The sequence below is a fragment of the Peromyscus eremicus genome, chromosome 1, assembly GCF_949786415.1.
Source record: "Peromyscus eremicus chromosome 1, PerEre_H2_v1, whole genome shotgun sequence".
Lineage (NCBI taxonomy): Eukaryota > Metazoa > Chordata > Mammalia > Rodentia > Cricetidae > Peromyscus > Peromyscus eremicus.
The window spans coordinates 110275749-110288444 of record NC_081416.1 but is presented as its reverse complement, the minus strand read 5'-3'; the positions used below and the strand labels follow the sequence as shown (position 1 = coordinate 110288444).

The window sequence follows — 12696 nt, the reverse complement described above, 5'->3', positions numbered from 1 at the left end:
AGAAGTGAGCAGGAGCATATACCAGGTGAAGAAAGAATCAAATCTACTGCAGGATTTTCCACTGGCATCCTTGCCCAGGGCCCTCACTAGTCCTGGATAAGGAAGTACTGAGAGCAGCTATTGGAATTCCTCTGCATACCTGGATGGCCATCATTAGTCTCCAATTAACCAGTGGTAGACCATCAAGTCAACCCTCCATCATCCTCACAAGTTCTAGGTTGAAAACCCCGTGAGAGTTCAAAACGATCTCCAAGGAAGTAGTGGCTTGGGTGCCCTTGGAAATTTTCCAGGGAGCAGGTAGCCCAAGCTTCACGACGAACAGGGAACTAGGAGCATGGTCTCAGCCTTCTCACCCCATTCTCATCCCAAACGGGTAGGGCAGGAATTCATACAAACAGCTCAGCCACCTACTGGTTCACACTCTGTATCTTCTGGGTGTTGTTCCAACAGCTTTTTACATAGTTTCCTCCTACAGGTTGTAATCATGTCACCAAATGTGTCCTAAATTCTGTCCCAACCTTCCGATCCTCGGAGACAATGGTTTTCACAGTTACTCTCCCTCTTGGAACATTTCCAAATCCTAGTTGCATGACCTAAGTGAGCCCCAAAGGCACAGATACCTAACCCAGTTTGTGGCTTGTCACACTTTCTACAGGTTTGTACAGCAACACCTAAATATATTACAAGGGCAAAGCAAAGGTTCTCTGACCAGAGACATTTACAGAAATGCAGATTTAAAAATAGTAACAGGTCTCTTTACTATAAGACGTTTTATAGCTCCCAGTATGCAAACAGGTATGTGAGGGGGCATTAAGAGGAATCTCCCTCTTACTTGATGACAGTACCCTTTTCAGTTCTGGCAGGAAATTTGGAATGGCATGTATTTAAGGGACATGCTTTAGGAACCATGGTTCCACTAACCTTGGTAGAAATATACTGTTAAAATGTATAGAACTAATGCAGGTGTATTAATTACACTGCTACCAAAAGTTCAGTCTATGGTGTAGTTGCATGTGTGTGCATGTTTGAGAGTGTTCTGGCAAATGTATGTGTGCATATGTAGGCATGAAATCAATGCCAGGTGTCTTCTTCCATCACACTGTACTTATTTCTTGAGGTAAGGTCTTTTGCTGAACCTGGAAGTTATTGATTCTGGATAGTCTAGCCAGCTTGCTCCAGGGATCCACTGTCTCTGTTTTCCCAGGTCTGGCCTTGTAGGCTGCCCAGCTCTTCTGTGGGTCCCGGGATCTGAACTCTGTTCCTTACACTTGCACACATTCCTTGCTCACTGAGCCATCTTCCGAGCTCTACTATGACACTAACATCACAGTTTACCACTAATGAAAAGATGGACTTGTTGAAACAGTTTATAATTTTCTCTTACCATTCCATTAAAAACACCAATACAGCATATGGGTACTATTCTTTAGTATGTTGCATCTACTTGTGAGCTAAGAACTGACATTATTTTGACTTTGTGCCATTGTCTACCTTTATAAAAAAAATCAAAATCTAAATATCAAGGAGATTCATAAAAGGAACATCTATTTACAAAGTCTCTCTCTCTCTCTCTCTCTCTCTCTCTCTCTCTCTCTCTCTCTCTCTCTCTCAAAAGCAAACAAAAAAAAAATCCCAAATACCAGACATAGAAATGGGCATGCCTCTTCTTCCAGAGGTGAGATGAGATTCCTGCTCGATCTGAAAGCAAATTGTACTCAGTGGATTCCCACCAGCCCTGTTGGGTCCCTTCACTATGCCTGACATACAATATGAAGAGCACCAGCAGCGCTGTCTTGAGGGCCTTACCAGGATGATCCTTTATAAAGCTCCAGAAACACAAGCCACAAGAATGCTTAACTGACAGCGTTCTATTTGGATGTCCTCACGGCCACAATGTAAGATAAAGTTACCCAGCATACGACACCACAAACATCTACCTCCTATTACTGTTCTCCCCACAGATAGAATTGGGAAGAAGTGCTTAGGCTCAGAGGCACAAGATGAAACTACAAAACACGTCACTCGTTTCTTTTCGTTCTGTGATTCTGTTCACAGACATTTACTGGAATACATGGTTCTGATTAGTTTTTGTGTTCTCCCCACTGTTTGAATTTATTTTATGTAGTGTGTGTGTGTGTGTGTGTGTGTGTGTGTGTGTGTGTGTGTGTTGCACCTCTGTGTATGTGTAGAGGCCGGAGGAGGACAGCGAGTGTCCTGCTCATTCATCCTCTGCCTTATTCCTTTGCACCAAAGCCCTCACTGAACTTGGAGCTATGCCAGAAGACAGCGAGACTCAACAATCCTCCTCTTCCTGTCCCTGACCGTGCTGGGATTGCAGGTGTGTGTGTGAGTCTACGGTCCACTTTTCATGTGAGTGCTGCGGATTTGAATTCGGATCCACATGTTTCCACAGCAAACACTCTTAGCTGCTTAGCCATGCCCCAGCCCTCCAATGTTTAAGTTACCTTTGTTTATTTATGGGAGGCACTCGTGTGCTACCACACATCTGTGGAGATCAGAGACCAAGCCGTGGGGGTCAGTTCTCTCCTTCCTCTGTGTGGGTTCCAGGAATTGAACTCTGGCTGTCAGGCTTGGCAGCAAGTACCTTTGCCTGCTGAGCCGTCTTACCAACTGTCTTCAATGGTTTTCTGACTGTTGCATCTGATTTTATGTGCTGATAGCCTAGACCATTCCATCAAGAGACCCCCTTTTAAGATGGGAAAAGAGAGCTACACTGGTTCTTCTTATAGCAACTTCCAAGCATTTTTTAAAACTATAAAAGAAGTACAGTGAAAAAGAAAAGTCTGCAAATTAAAAAAAATACACAGTTCTCTGGAAGCACATTGAAAACTATGCAGAATAATTTTGGATTAGGCTGTGTGACTATGCTCAGCTTCAAACAAGCAGTTATTCTGCTGTGACACCCAGGGAGCAGTGCATCCACTGTTCTTAGGAATTAAATTCCTTTTAAATTACCCATCCAAATGATAAACAGTGAGATGTGATGCACTCTGGGGGGTAAGACGCAAGGATTGTTTTTTATTGTAGCCACAACCTGTTAGCTGGGAAGCAATTCAGCCTGTTCTAATTAGGCACCACTTACTGTCTTTTGAGAAACTGTTAGCCCCAGATACGTGACTGAAATCTTGCTAAGTGGAGGGATTGGGATAAATGATCTTGCCTATTCGGGTGTAATGACAAGGTTTGCAGAGGCATATACAGACTTCCCACAAAGTAGAGCAATGGTTTTTAGAAGAGAAAGTTTTATTTTCAAAACTAAAAGCAGCATGGAAATTCTGTTTACTGTAAGATATAGTTTTATATGTATATCAATATAGCCAATAAATTATTGTTTCTCTTCAAGGACTACTATGTAAATGTTGAATCAAAAACATTATAATTGCCTATTGAAGTGCTATGATGTCACCAGCCAGATGCATTATAACCACACATTACAAAAATATCAATATATGACTCTCTGAAGAAAACACATACATATACAAACACAGGAATTCAAATCCTCCATATATCACATATTTAATATAAACCTTTGAAGCAAGCTTGGATAAGACAAAAAAACAAGAGTTCTCAAAAAAACTGAAAGTTTAACTTAATTGCCAAATATTCCCTATTGCCCCAAACATCAATATTTTGAAATCTCTGTACGAAAGTATGCTTTCAGACCGTTTAAAAGCTATGATGCACACACCAGTTTTCAAATAACAGAGCCAATCATTTTGCCACTTGAAGAATGTTGGGTAAAAGATATTATTTGACACACAGGTACAAGAGTCAATGATAAAAAGCTGGTATCTCCTACAACTTGAGCCCAAAGACCCTGGAGTGCTGGCAGGAAGAAGCAGCGGGGTCAACCCTCCCTGCAATCCAAGTAGTTCCCTTTAATCCAGTAGCAAATCTGCGCATATTTAAGAGGAGTGATTCTGACTGCCACGTTGAAATCCTGTGGAGAGCCGTTCATATCCACCCATTGGTGGCCCGAAAAGATGCCAATAATTTTTCTTTCCCATTTCTGCTGTGGTCTCTTCCACATCCTCACGTAGACCCCTGAACCACTGGCCCCAGGCTGGGCATCACATTGCTGGTAGAGAAGGTCGTAGGTCTCATCTTTGACGTCACAGAAACGGTACACCAAATTGCCTGGCCGGTCATTGTCATAGCCAGAGAAGTGGATCCTGCCCCCAGGGAGCTGCTTAGCCGGAGGGCTCACCCCAATCTTCATGAACTTCCTTTTGTGGGGTTTCTTGAGTTCCAGAAGGGCGTAGTCATAATCCATGCCGATGTCGTTGGCGTTGCCTTTGATCCACCCCTTGGGCACGTGGGTGCGTTTCACCCGGATCCACTGAAATTTCATCTTGTCAGGCATGGCTAGGCTCGAACTGTTGTCCCCTCCGCCACCATCTTTATACTTGGGTTTCAGGAAGCCCACTCGGAGTTTCTGCGTCCCTTTCACGTAGGTTTTCCCATCGTGTATGCAGTGTGCAGCAGTAAGGACGTGCTTTTCGGCCACCAGGGTGCCGGTGCAGCCCGTAGACAGCTTCACCGACGTTGAGAAAGGGTAGTTTAGCAGGAAGTCCTTCCCGAAAATGCTAAACCTGCCGTCATAGCCATAAATCTGCCTCTTCCTACGAGATTTTCCCGCGGCCTCAGAGTCTCTACTTCGCGCCCTGCCTTCGGCGTTGCTGAGGATATAGATGCCCACCTGAGTCTCTGTGCGGCTGCCATTGGCGTAGAGGGTTTCATAGGAAAGGTACTGCTTGGCCTCTTCATAGGTGGGCAGTGGTGTTCCCTTGTGACACTGGGGTCCACATGAGGAGGACACCTCCAATTTGGCTTTGGCATCAAAGTCTGGCTTGGCTAAATTGAGGGTAGACTGAGGCAAGACGACAGGGAGGCGGTAAGCCGGCCAAGTGGGTTTCCATGGACTACTGTAGGGACTCACCTGCCTGAAGACACAGAGCAGGAGAAGGATGAAGAGTCCTGGGATCCCCGCCATGTTGAGAGCTGCTGTAGACACAAAGACAAGAAGTCAGGAGGACAAGAGTGACAGCTCATTTCCTGCAGCCTGGCAAAGGGTGGCAGCATGCTGGTCATGTTTCTAAGACTGTGAGCCTTTCTCAGGTTTCCAGGGAGAGAATTCCTCAGGTAATGGTCTCACTTACATGTAAGGACTTGACCTTGGGATCATTCCCACACCTCAGCCCCAAATGAAACCGGGTGTTCCTTTCCTTAATGCTTAAGAAGCAAAGACCACCTTTCAGGGCTACATCTACATAGTTACCATTACTCTGTGAACATATGGCCAGCTCTCATTTTTACATGATTTTGAACTTTCTTTCTACTTGATTATACATCTTATTCCCTCCTATTTAACTACCCATCCACCCCTGGCCTTTTTTTCTTCCTTCTTAGCTCTTATTCCTATCACAGTAAGTTCTTACATAATTTTCTGGGCAACATTCTTATTTGAATAGTAAATCTAAATTACACACTTTACTGGGTAGCAAAGGCATCTGGGAAAGGTGGAGTCATACTTACTAGGAATCTTATCTTTCCTACCTGATGCATGCATTTGGAAGATGATATGAGAATTTTGCAGATTTTTGCTTTGAATTTAGGGGGCAACATGTTAGGTATTACCTTTGGGAACATAGGCACATTTCATTCTGATCCACTGAAGTTTTATATTCTAGGGCATGGCTGAACTCCAGCTGTCAGCTCCTAAACAACCATCCTTATACTTGCAAACAAACAAATAATTGTAGACATTTGGATTATGCTGCATACTAAAGGAATCATTGTCAAAGATATGAAGCTTTAACACTGTATTAAGTCTAATAACTTTATGACTATTACTGTTAGTTATTTATTCAGGTGTCTGTATCCATGTTTTCTGCTTGTCTAATGCCTTTGCCTTGGACCTGCGCTAGCATTTGAAAGGGTCATTGGGTGAATGCTTGTGTTACTGGAAGAATAAATTAGCGTTGTAGCTCAGAAAACACATTTTTTTTTGAATGACGCATAGTGACTTCCAGTGACAGATATGCATAGATGATGGGGTAGCTCAGACTGAGGGTAGAAAGTCAGGTGCGGGGACAAAGTGGAACAGGAAAGGTTTCCTGGAGGGAGGTGTGAAGTTGAAAAGGCATTAGATAGATGATGAGACAGAGAAGGGGACCCTTGAATGAACAACAGTCTATGCAGGAGCATGGGGGTGTGCAACAGCGTGAGTCACTTCGGGAATTATATCCAGCTCAGGAGTGGACAGAGAAGACGACAGAGGCTGCAGGTAAGAACCCCCCTGTCGAGCACTGTGCGTACTAAACGCAAGAGCACAAATTTTACCCTGAAAGATAAATGTAAAGCCTTGATCAATCATCCCTGGAGAAAAGCACTAACAAAGAGGGTTGGAAGCATTGCTCAAGCATCAGCGGGCTCTGACGGGCTCCAGATCTTCTGGTTCAGCTGACTCAGCGGGTGGGGTAATTCATTCACAACCAGGCATCCCAGAATGGGATGGGAGGGGGATTTCTCAAGAGGCCAGCTCCAGGAACAAAGCAGAAACAAGAGGAAACAGTGATTTCCTTATTTTCACTTGCTTCCTCTTGTAGGGTACAGATAGGCTGGCAACTTCGGGGTGCCTTGAGCTTGCTTTATGTAGACCAAACACTCCATTGATCTGACCTAGCCTACCTAGGCAAGCCAAGCCACATCCCCAATACCTGCACACTAAAATGTGTTCCATCATCTCTGCTACCTCTTTTGCCCCACTCCCTTGAGGGAATAATAGGAATGAAGAAATGAAGGAATGAGATCCTTAAAAAAAAATCCAATTCCTCGCCATTTCCTAACTCCTTAAAATTCTACTTCCCTTCATCCTTGTAAATAGGAAAAATCTTGGGTACTTTGGGAGTACTTCAGTACTTGGGGAGGAAATATAGTAAGCTGTTTTCTTGCATCCTTGAAATCATGGGGTACATGGATACAAGCACATGTGTATTTGTATGTGCTTGTTGGGGATGCTAATGTCAGGACTAATACTTCAACATGGACCAGGGAAGGTGTGTTGATGCTAACAGAGTCCACCCCGCAATGGAGGGCTCAGCAATGTGGTGGTGGTGTAACACTGAGAGCTCTGTGGGGCATGCTCCCTGCCTGACTATTCCCACCTACTGGCTGAGGTTATTCCTGCCTCGACTGGCCTCCCCATTCACATCAGAATCCCTGTCAAACATGATCTACTAAAGAAATCAGGTGTTTCCCTCTTAGGCTGCAACCTAACTATCCTCTTCCCATGACTGATGTGGAGAATGTTAATTCTGTTAAGCCTGCTGCACCAAATTTTGTTTCATTTTATCTAAAGAGATACAGAATCCAGAGGCCCAAGCTGTCAAGGATCCCTGTTTTTAAAGGATGACTGTGTGGGAGAGAGTAGGAAATGAGACAGCACCATGCTATACTTATCACAAGATACATATGATACTTTCAGTGCACAAGAAGAACGAGAGAGTTAAGCTATGCTAATATGAGCACATGAAACGTTGTATTCCAAATCTGAAACACGTACATAATTGTATAGAGTCTGAATTATCAACTGTACCAAAGTCGTGCTGCTAATTGTCCTAAGCTTTATCCATTTAACTAAATGGTTTAATGACAAAGTATCAGGGAAGAGAAAGGCAGGAGAGACTCGGAAAACTCCTGCAAACACATTTTTAAAAATCCACCTAGGAACTTTGCTTTAATGAATTAATCCTCCTCTCGTGCAAAGTTAAACCCTCTTTCTAAGTGCTTTGCCTGTACAGCAAATCCTTATTTATTTAAAGAATACTTTCTAAGGTCCCAAAGTATGCTCTATTTCACAAGTGCCAACATGACATCCTCCCTCAGCCTGTTTGCAAAAGAAACCAGTCACGTGTGTGGTACTGCATGGAGGGGTACCCATTTTCTTTGGTGGGTGGGTGCTGGGTAGTCAGTCAGCTTGGCTCCTGTCCTGATAGCTCTCAGTATAGAGGGTCAAATTTACTCCTTGGCAAAACAGTAGATGACTACATGCCAAGAACTTTGGAGATCACTTACAAATGAAATAATGCTGAGGGATCTACTAAATGACAGGCTATTACCAATTCAGATTCCTAACAACTTAAGTCCTCATCATGTAGCCAGGAGTCAGGGAGAAGTCGGCCATCTATGGGAAAGATTGCTATCTACTTAGGGCAGAGCACAGCTTTCTTTGTGTAAGATCAAATTGGGGGGTGCCTTGGAAGCACTATTTTCTTTTAGCTTGAAACAAGGCTTGTAAGTTCCCGGTATTATTGTGGAACTAAGACTTCACCCTGAAGATCTTCATTTTATGTTTTCCCTACGGTTTGTATGTGCATCTGAAAGTTAAAGCTCTAATCCAAACATAGAAAGGGATACGGACGTCAAGAAACTGGTGCAGGTCATTATTCCAAATTGATTTGGAATATCTGGTGAGCAACTGATTGGCAAAGCTGGATGTAAAGCCCTCATAGACTTTCACTGGCATCTGGTTATTAAGGTTATAAGCATCCAAAGTTACTTGCTGTGTCATCAAACTTTACTTAACATGGGTTGGAAAACTGTTCTTAATAGCAACCCAAGCCAGGGAATCACTTTCACGGGTTCTTGCAAGTCCAGGATTTTCTACTTGCTTGCATATATATATATATATATATATATATATATATATATATATATATATATATATATGCATTTAGGATCAAAAATGTCCAGACAGGTCAGGGACTATGTTGTTTATGGAAGCTGGAGGTACCGTGGGTGGGAGAAGGAAAATGTATCATATTCATCTGTTACTTCACTGGGAGTTAAAACCTCCATCTTCAAACTGCCAAACAAACAAAAAACAAACGAGCAAACAAAACCACAAAGGAATCTATCAGGGACGGCTTTTATGAACCCAGTGGAGGGATGACTGAGTCTGGAGGATGCTTTGGAAAGTTCCAAAGAAAAAGTAAGAGAGAAACAACCCTACTGCCATTGAGGGTCACTTTTGAGACACGGACACCCCACCCTAACAGTTGTTATTGGCTGAGTTGATTTCTGAGTCATAAGACAGCCAATAACAACCAGGATGCTTTAAAATGAAGTAAGTAGCTTTGCATTAATTTCTCAGCTCACTTGATAAAAAGATATGCCCATAGAGATAAATATTGTTTATAATATCACAAACTCAAAGTAAGCATGTGCTATGCACATCTAAATTGATTTATACATAGACATTCAGGGATGTAAACAAACAGATTTAACATATACAATCCTAATCCCATAGCTGGAGACATGATACATGGGCTATTTAACTTTAAATCCTCTAATGTTTAAAAGTGGATTGTCTTGTTTTTGTAGAGCTGTTTGGAAAACCAACTTTTTTTTAAAGGAATGAAGGTTCCCAAACCTTATCTTCCATATAGCTAACTCTAGACCAAAAAAAAAAAAAATGTTAGGTCTATCACATTCCATCTCTAAGAATGAATCTTTTCAGGATACAGACTCCTCATACACATAAATTATCTTCTAAGCTTTCCAATTAAATGTTTTTATGCATTACTTCGCCTAATGGCAAAGCAGAATGGAAAAGTAAGGTGAACAACTATTTTTTTCACTGTGTTTAGTAATATAGAAACTGCATTTTTTTCCAGCTCTGTGTATCTGACCCACAAGAGGACTATACACTCCCTGCCCCCAGGTTGCAATATTAGCCACTGTCTAGCTGTCTGATATCTCAAAAGTTTCACACTTTATAAACATACTTCATAAGCCCTACAATAATTTTATGGTGGAGAGACTGTGCACATTATCAGATGTGCCAATGATAATAATCATTTACTGAGATTGCCTTTTCTGATTCTCCACACAGTAGTCTTAAAAACTGCAACAACACAGTTCTCCTCAAGGGAGCAGTGTTTGAGAGACTGATTTAACTCCTAAAAGCAAACAAGTGTTCCAAGAGAAAGCCTAATTTTTTCAGACATCCATTCTCTCCTATACAAGGTATGAATTCCTGTGACCACAATAAAAGGTAAGAAAGTACATGAAAGTGCTCACTCTAGGCACCATTTGGAAGGATGACAAAGGGTCCTCCATGAGATCTGTAGCCAGGGACACTGAACAATGTGTCCCTGCTAATTCCCAAAGCAAATGCCTAAAGATGAACAAAGCTCTGTGAATACACTGAAGCCAGGCTCGCTCTCACTTTCCAGAGCCACATAACCCATTAGAGCAAAACAGACCTAATCACATGAGAGCTTGAGAATGATGGTCTGGGAGGGGAACTGGAGGAAACTTAGGAAGCCTGGCAGCTCAAACACAATCTCGAGGTCATACAGAGTTTAACTTCTTCTCTATCAGGTTTTAGGCAAAGGAACCACCCTAGTGATCCCAAAACAACCTTGAAGCAGAGCACAAACAGAGTGCATAGAGCTGTCAGTGGTGAGACCGTGAGAAACAAACTCCCTGGAGTCATTTGGAATTACGCATGAATAATGCCTGGTACACTGGCTCCTAAAGCATCCATGGGAGAGATGCTCAGGAGAAACTGAGACTATTAAACTCTGCAGACCTGGGCCAACAATGTTCTCAGACACACTAATGGGCACTTTGGCACTTATGCTACAGGCAGAAAAACACACCTATATTCATTCACTGTCTACCTGAATCGTCGTCAGTGAGACAGAAATGAGATCCATATTAATTACCTTGGAAAATTGCTTCCTTCCCAGTTCAGAGACAGCATGACAAGTTACTTACTGACTTTATAATAATGGAAAAATACAAGTGAAGGATTTATTCATATGCACATGGTGTACCACTCAGGGGTAAATGAATGCAGTGCCTCTGTGGGATCTTCAGTCCCTTCATCCCACCTCCAATCCAATCCTAAGAGACTTTTAAAAAAATGTTCACTGTGTAACTCCTACTAGCCACAAATTCACCATCCTCCTTCCGGAGCCTCCTAAGTGTTGGGATTCAGGGGCATGCACTACTGTACCTAACTCCTAAGAGATTCCTTGAAAGATAGTTAATAGTTTTTTTAAGTGCTCTCCTGCCCAAGTATACTCTTGACACAATGTCTAAGAACATCTTGATATTAATTTGTGATAGGGGTTTTGGCCACAGCTAACTTTTAACAATAAACTCAACTCTTCCCACAGGGCCTGGTGAGTCTATTCTAGTATCCACCAACCTCTCCCTAAGGAGTCGGCTAGGAACCCTCAAGTTCACTTTCAAGAGCTGGGAGAAACAATTCCTATTCTAACTGAGCTACTGAATAGCCTGGAGCTTTCCACCAGTCGCAGACTGTTTCTGAATTCTCCTGGGTGTCACCCAATGGGCAATAAAATAAACAGGATTTTAATCAGAGGCTTTTCTCAAGAGATGCTCTGAGGGGGGAGCGGGGGAGAGGCAGCCCCACTTCAGGAGGGGGATGATATTGCTTCATCTAAACAAGTCTCCCTCTTTTAAAAGTTCCAGGGGGAGGAAAAAGCTTTTATTTCAGAGTTAACGATTTGTGATAAATGGGTATAGGCTGAAGCAATATTTGCTTCCCACAACTGTTGATAAGTTCACGCAGCATTTTCTAGGTTTAGCGTACTGCACTAAGCCATCACTCAGAGCCAAAGCCTGTTTCCAACCTATGTTTGCTGACTTTCTCTTGCTTGTTAAGGTGTGTTCATAATCACGTGTCCGGTTAAAAATTAATGCTCAGAGCGTGATGGAATCAGATACGGTACATGCAGAGCTCACGGAAAGCAAGTGGTAGAGGTGGCGGTGTGTGTTCGTGGAGAGAGCCTGCCCTGACCAGTCGGAGGACAACTTGCCAGACAAGGCTCCATTCGACTCCCACACAGCACCCCGCATCCAAGACGGCAGTTTCAAAGCCTTCTTTCCCCACCCACTTTACAAGTGACACTGCGTGAATCCTTATGCCCTACAGAGTGTGTGTCCCTGGGGGCTCTCTCGGGCTCTCATTCCAGCCTGGAGCCAGTGCAGAGGCCGGGACCAGGTCTCCAGTCCTCCCCCGCGTCGCCCCCTCCACCCCCGCAGCCCGCAGCCACCCCACCCCGCGCGCACCCGGCCCTTTGTCCCGCTTCGGCACACGCCTGGGTCCTCCGCACTCAGCGGGCGACACCGGGTCCCCGCACTGCACTCACCCGCGTGGAGCAGCCCGCCGGGGCTGGGCCGTGTGCTGCTCAGACAGGTGTGGGCGCTCGGAGGAGGACGCGCGCGGCTCCCATGCCTGCTCCGCAGCGCGACCAAGTGTGAGCCGGCGGGCCAGCAGCGTCCGCAGCGCCGGGTCCGCCCCCCCCCCTTACCACCCCCACCCCGCGCGCCTCCCGGGCCCTCCCGCCCCGCCCCCGGCCGCGAGCCGAGCCGCCCGCCCGCCCGCCCGCCGACGCCGCCCCTTCCCTTCGCCGCTTGCCTTCATCCTCAGCCTGCCATTCAGAGATCCCAGACCCTGCGGCCCTGCGCAGGTGGGTCTCCGCGGCACCTCACCACCAACAGGGTCGTCGCCTCTTGATGTCCCTTCCGCCAGGGACACCCTCCCTCTTTCGAGAACGCGTACAGAAGTTCTAGACGTCTGCATTGTCCGAAGTCGGCAAAGCCAAGTGCTTCAGCAAGAGTGGTGCCCATCAGCAC

The 12696-nt window shown here is 44.5% G+C and overlaps 1 protein-coding gene across 2 annotated transcripts; it reads right to left on the bottom strand.

The window, feature by feature from the left end:
* Positions 1 to 3246: 3246 nt before the first annotated feature.
* Positions 3247 to 12312, bottom strand: Prss23 (serine protease 23). 2 transcript variants are annotated; one of them, XM_059271708.1, is made up of 2 exons: positions 12210 to 12312; positions 3247 to 5022 (listed from the first exon to the last, which is right to left on the bottom strand). In XM_059271708.1, exon 2 carries the CDS (start codon positions 5012 to 5014, stop codon positions 3869 to 3871), a length of 1146 nt encoding a protein of 381 aa, XP_059127691.1. In that variant the 5' UTR covers positions 5015 to 5022; positions 12210 to 12312; the 3' UTR covers positions 3247 to 3868. The 2 variants fall into 2 exon arrangements, with proteins under 2 accessions (XP_059127691.1, XP_059127683.1); XM_059271700.1 differs by having other exon boundaries at positions 3247 to 5025; positions 12210 to 12304.
* Between the last annotated feature and the right edge of the window lie 384 nt (positions 12313 to 12696).

What these genes read in the sequence shown, in the direction of transcription:
- Prss23 (XM_059271708.1), bottom strand. Translation starts at nt 5,014, where the DNA reads ATGGCGGGGATCCCAGGACTCTTCATCCTTCTCCTGCTCTGTGTCTTC.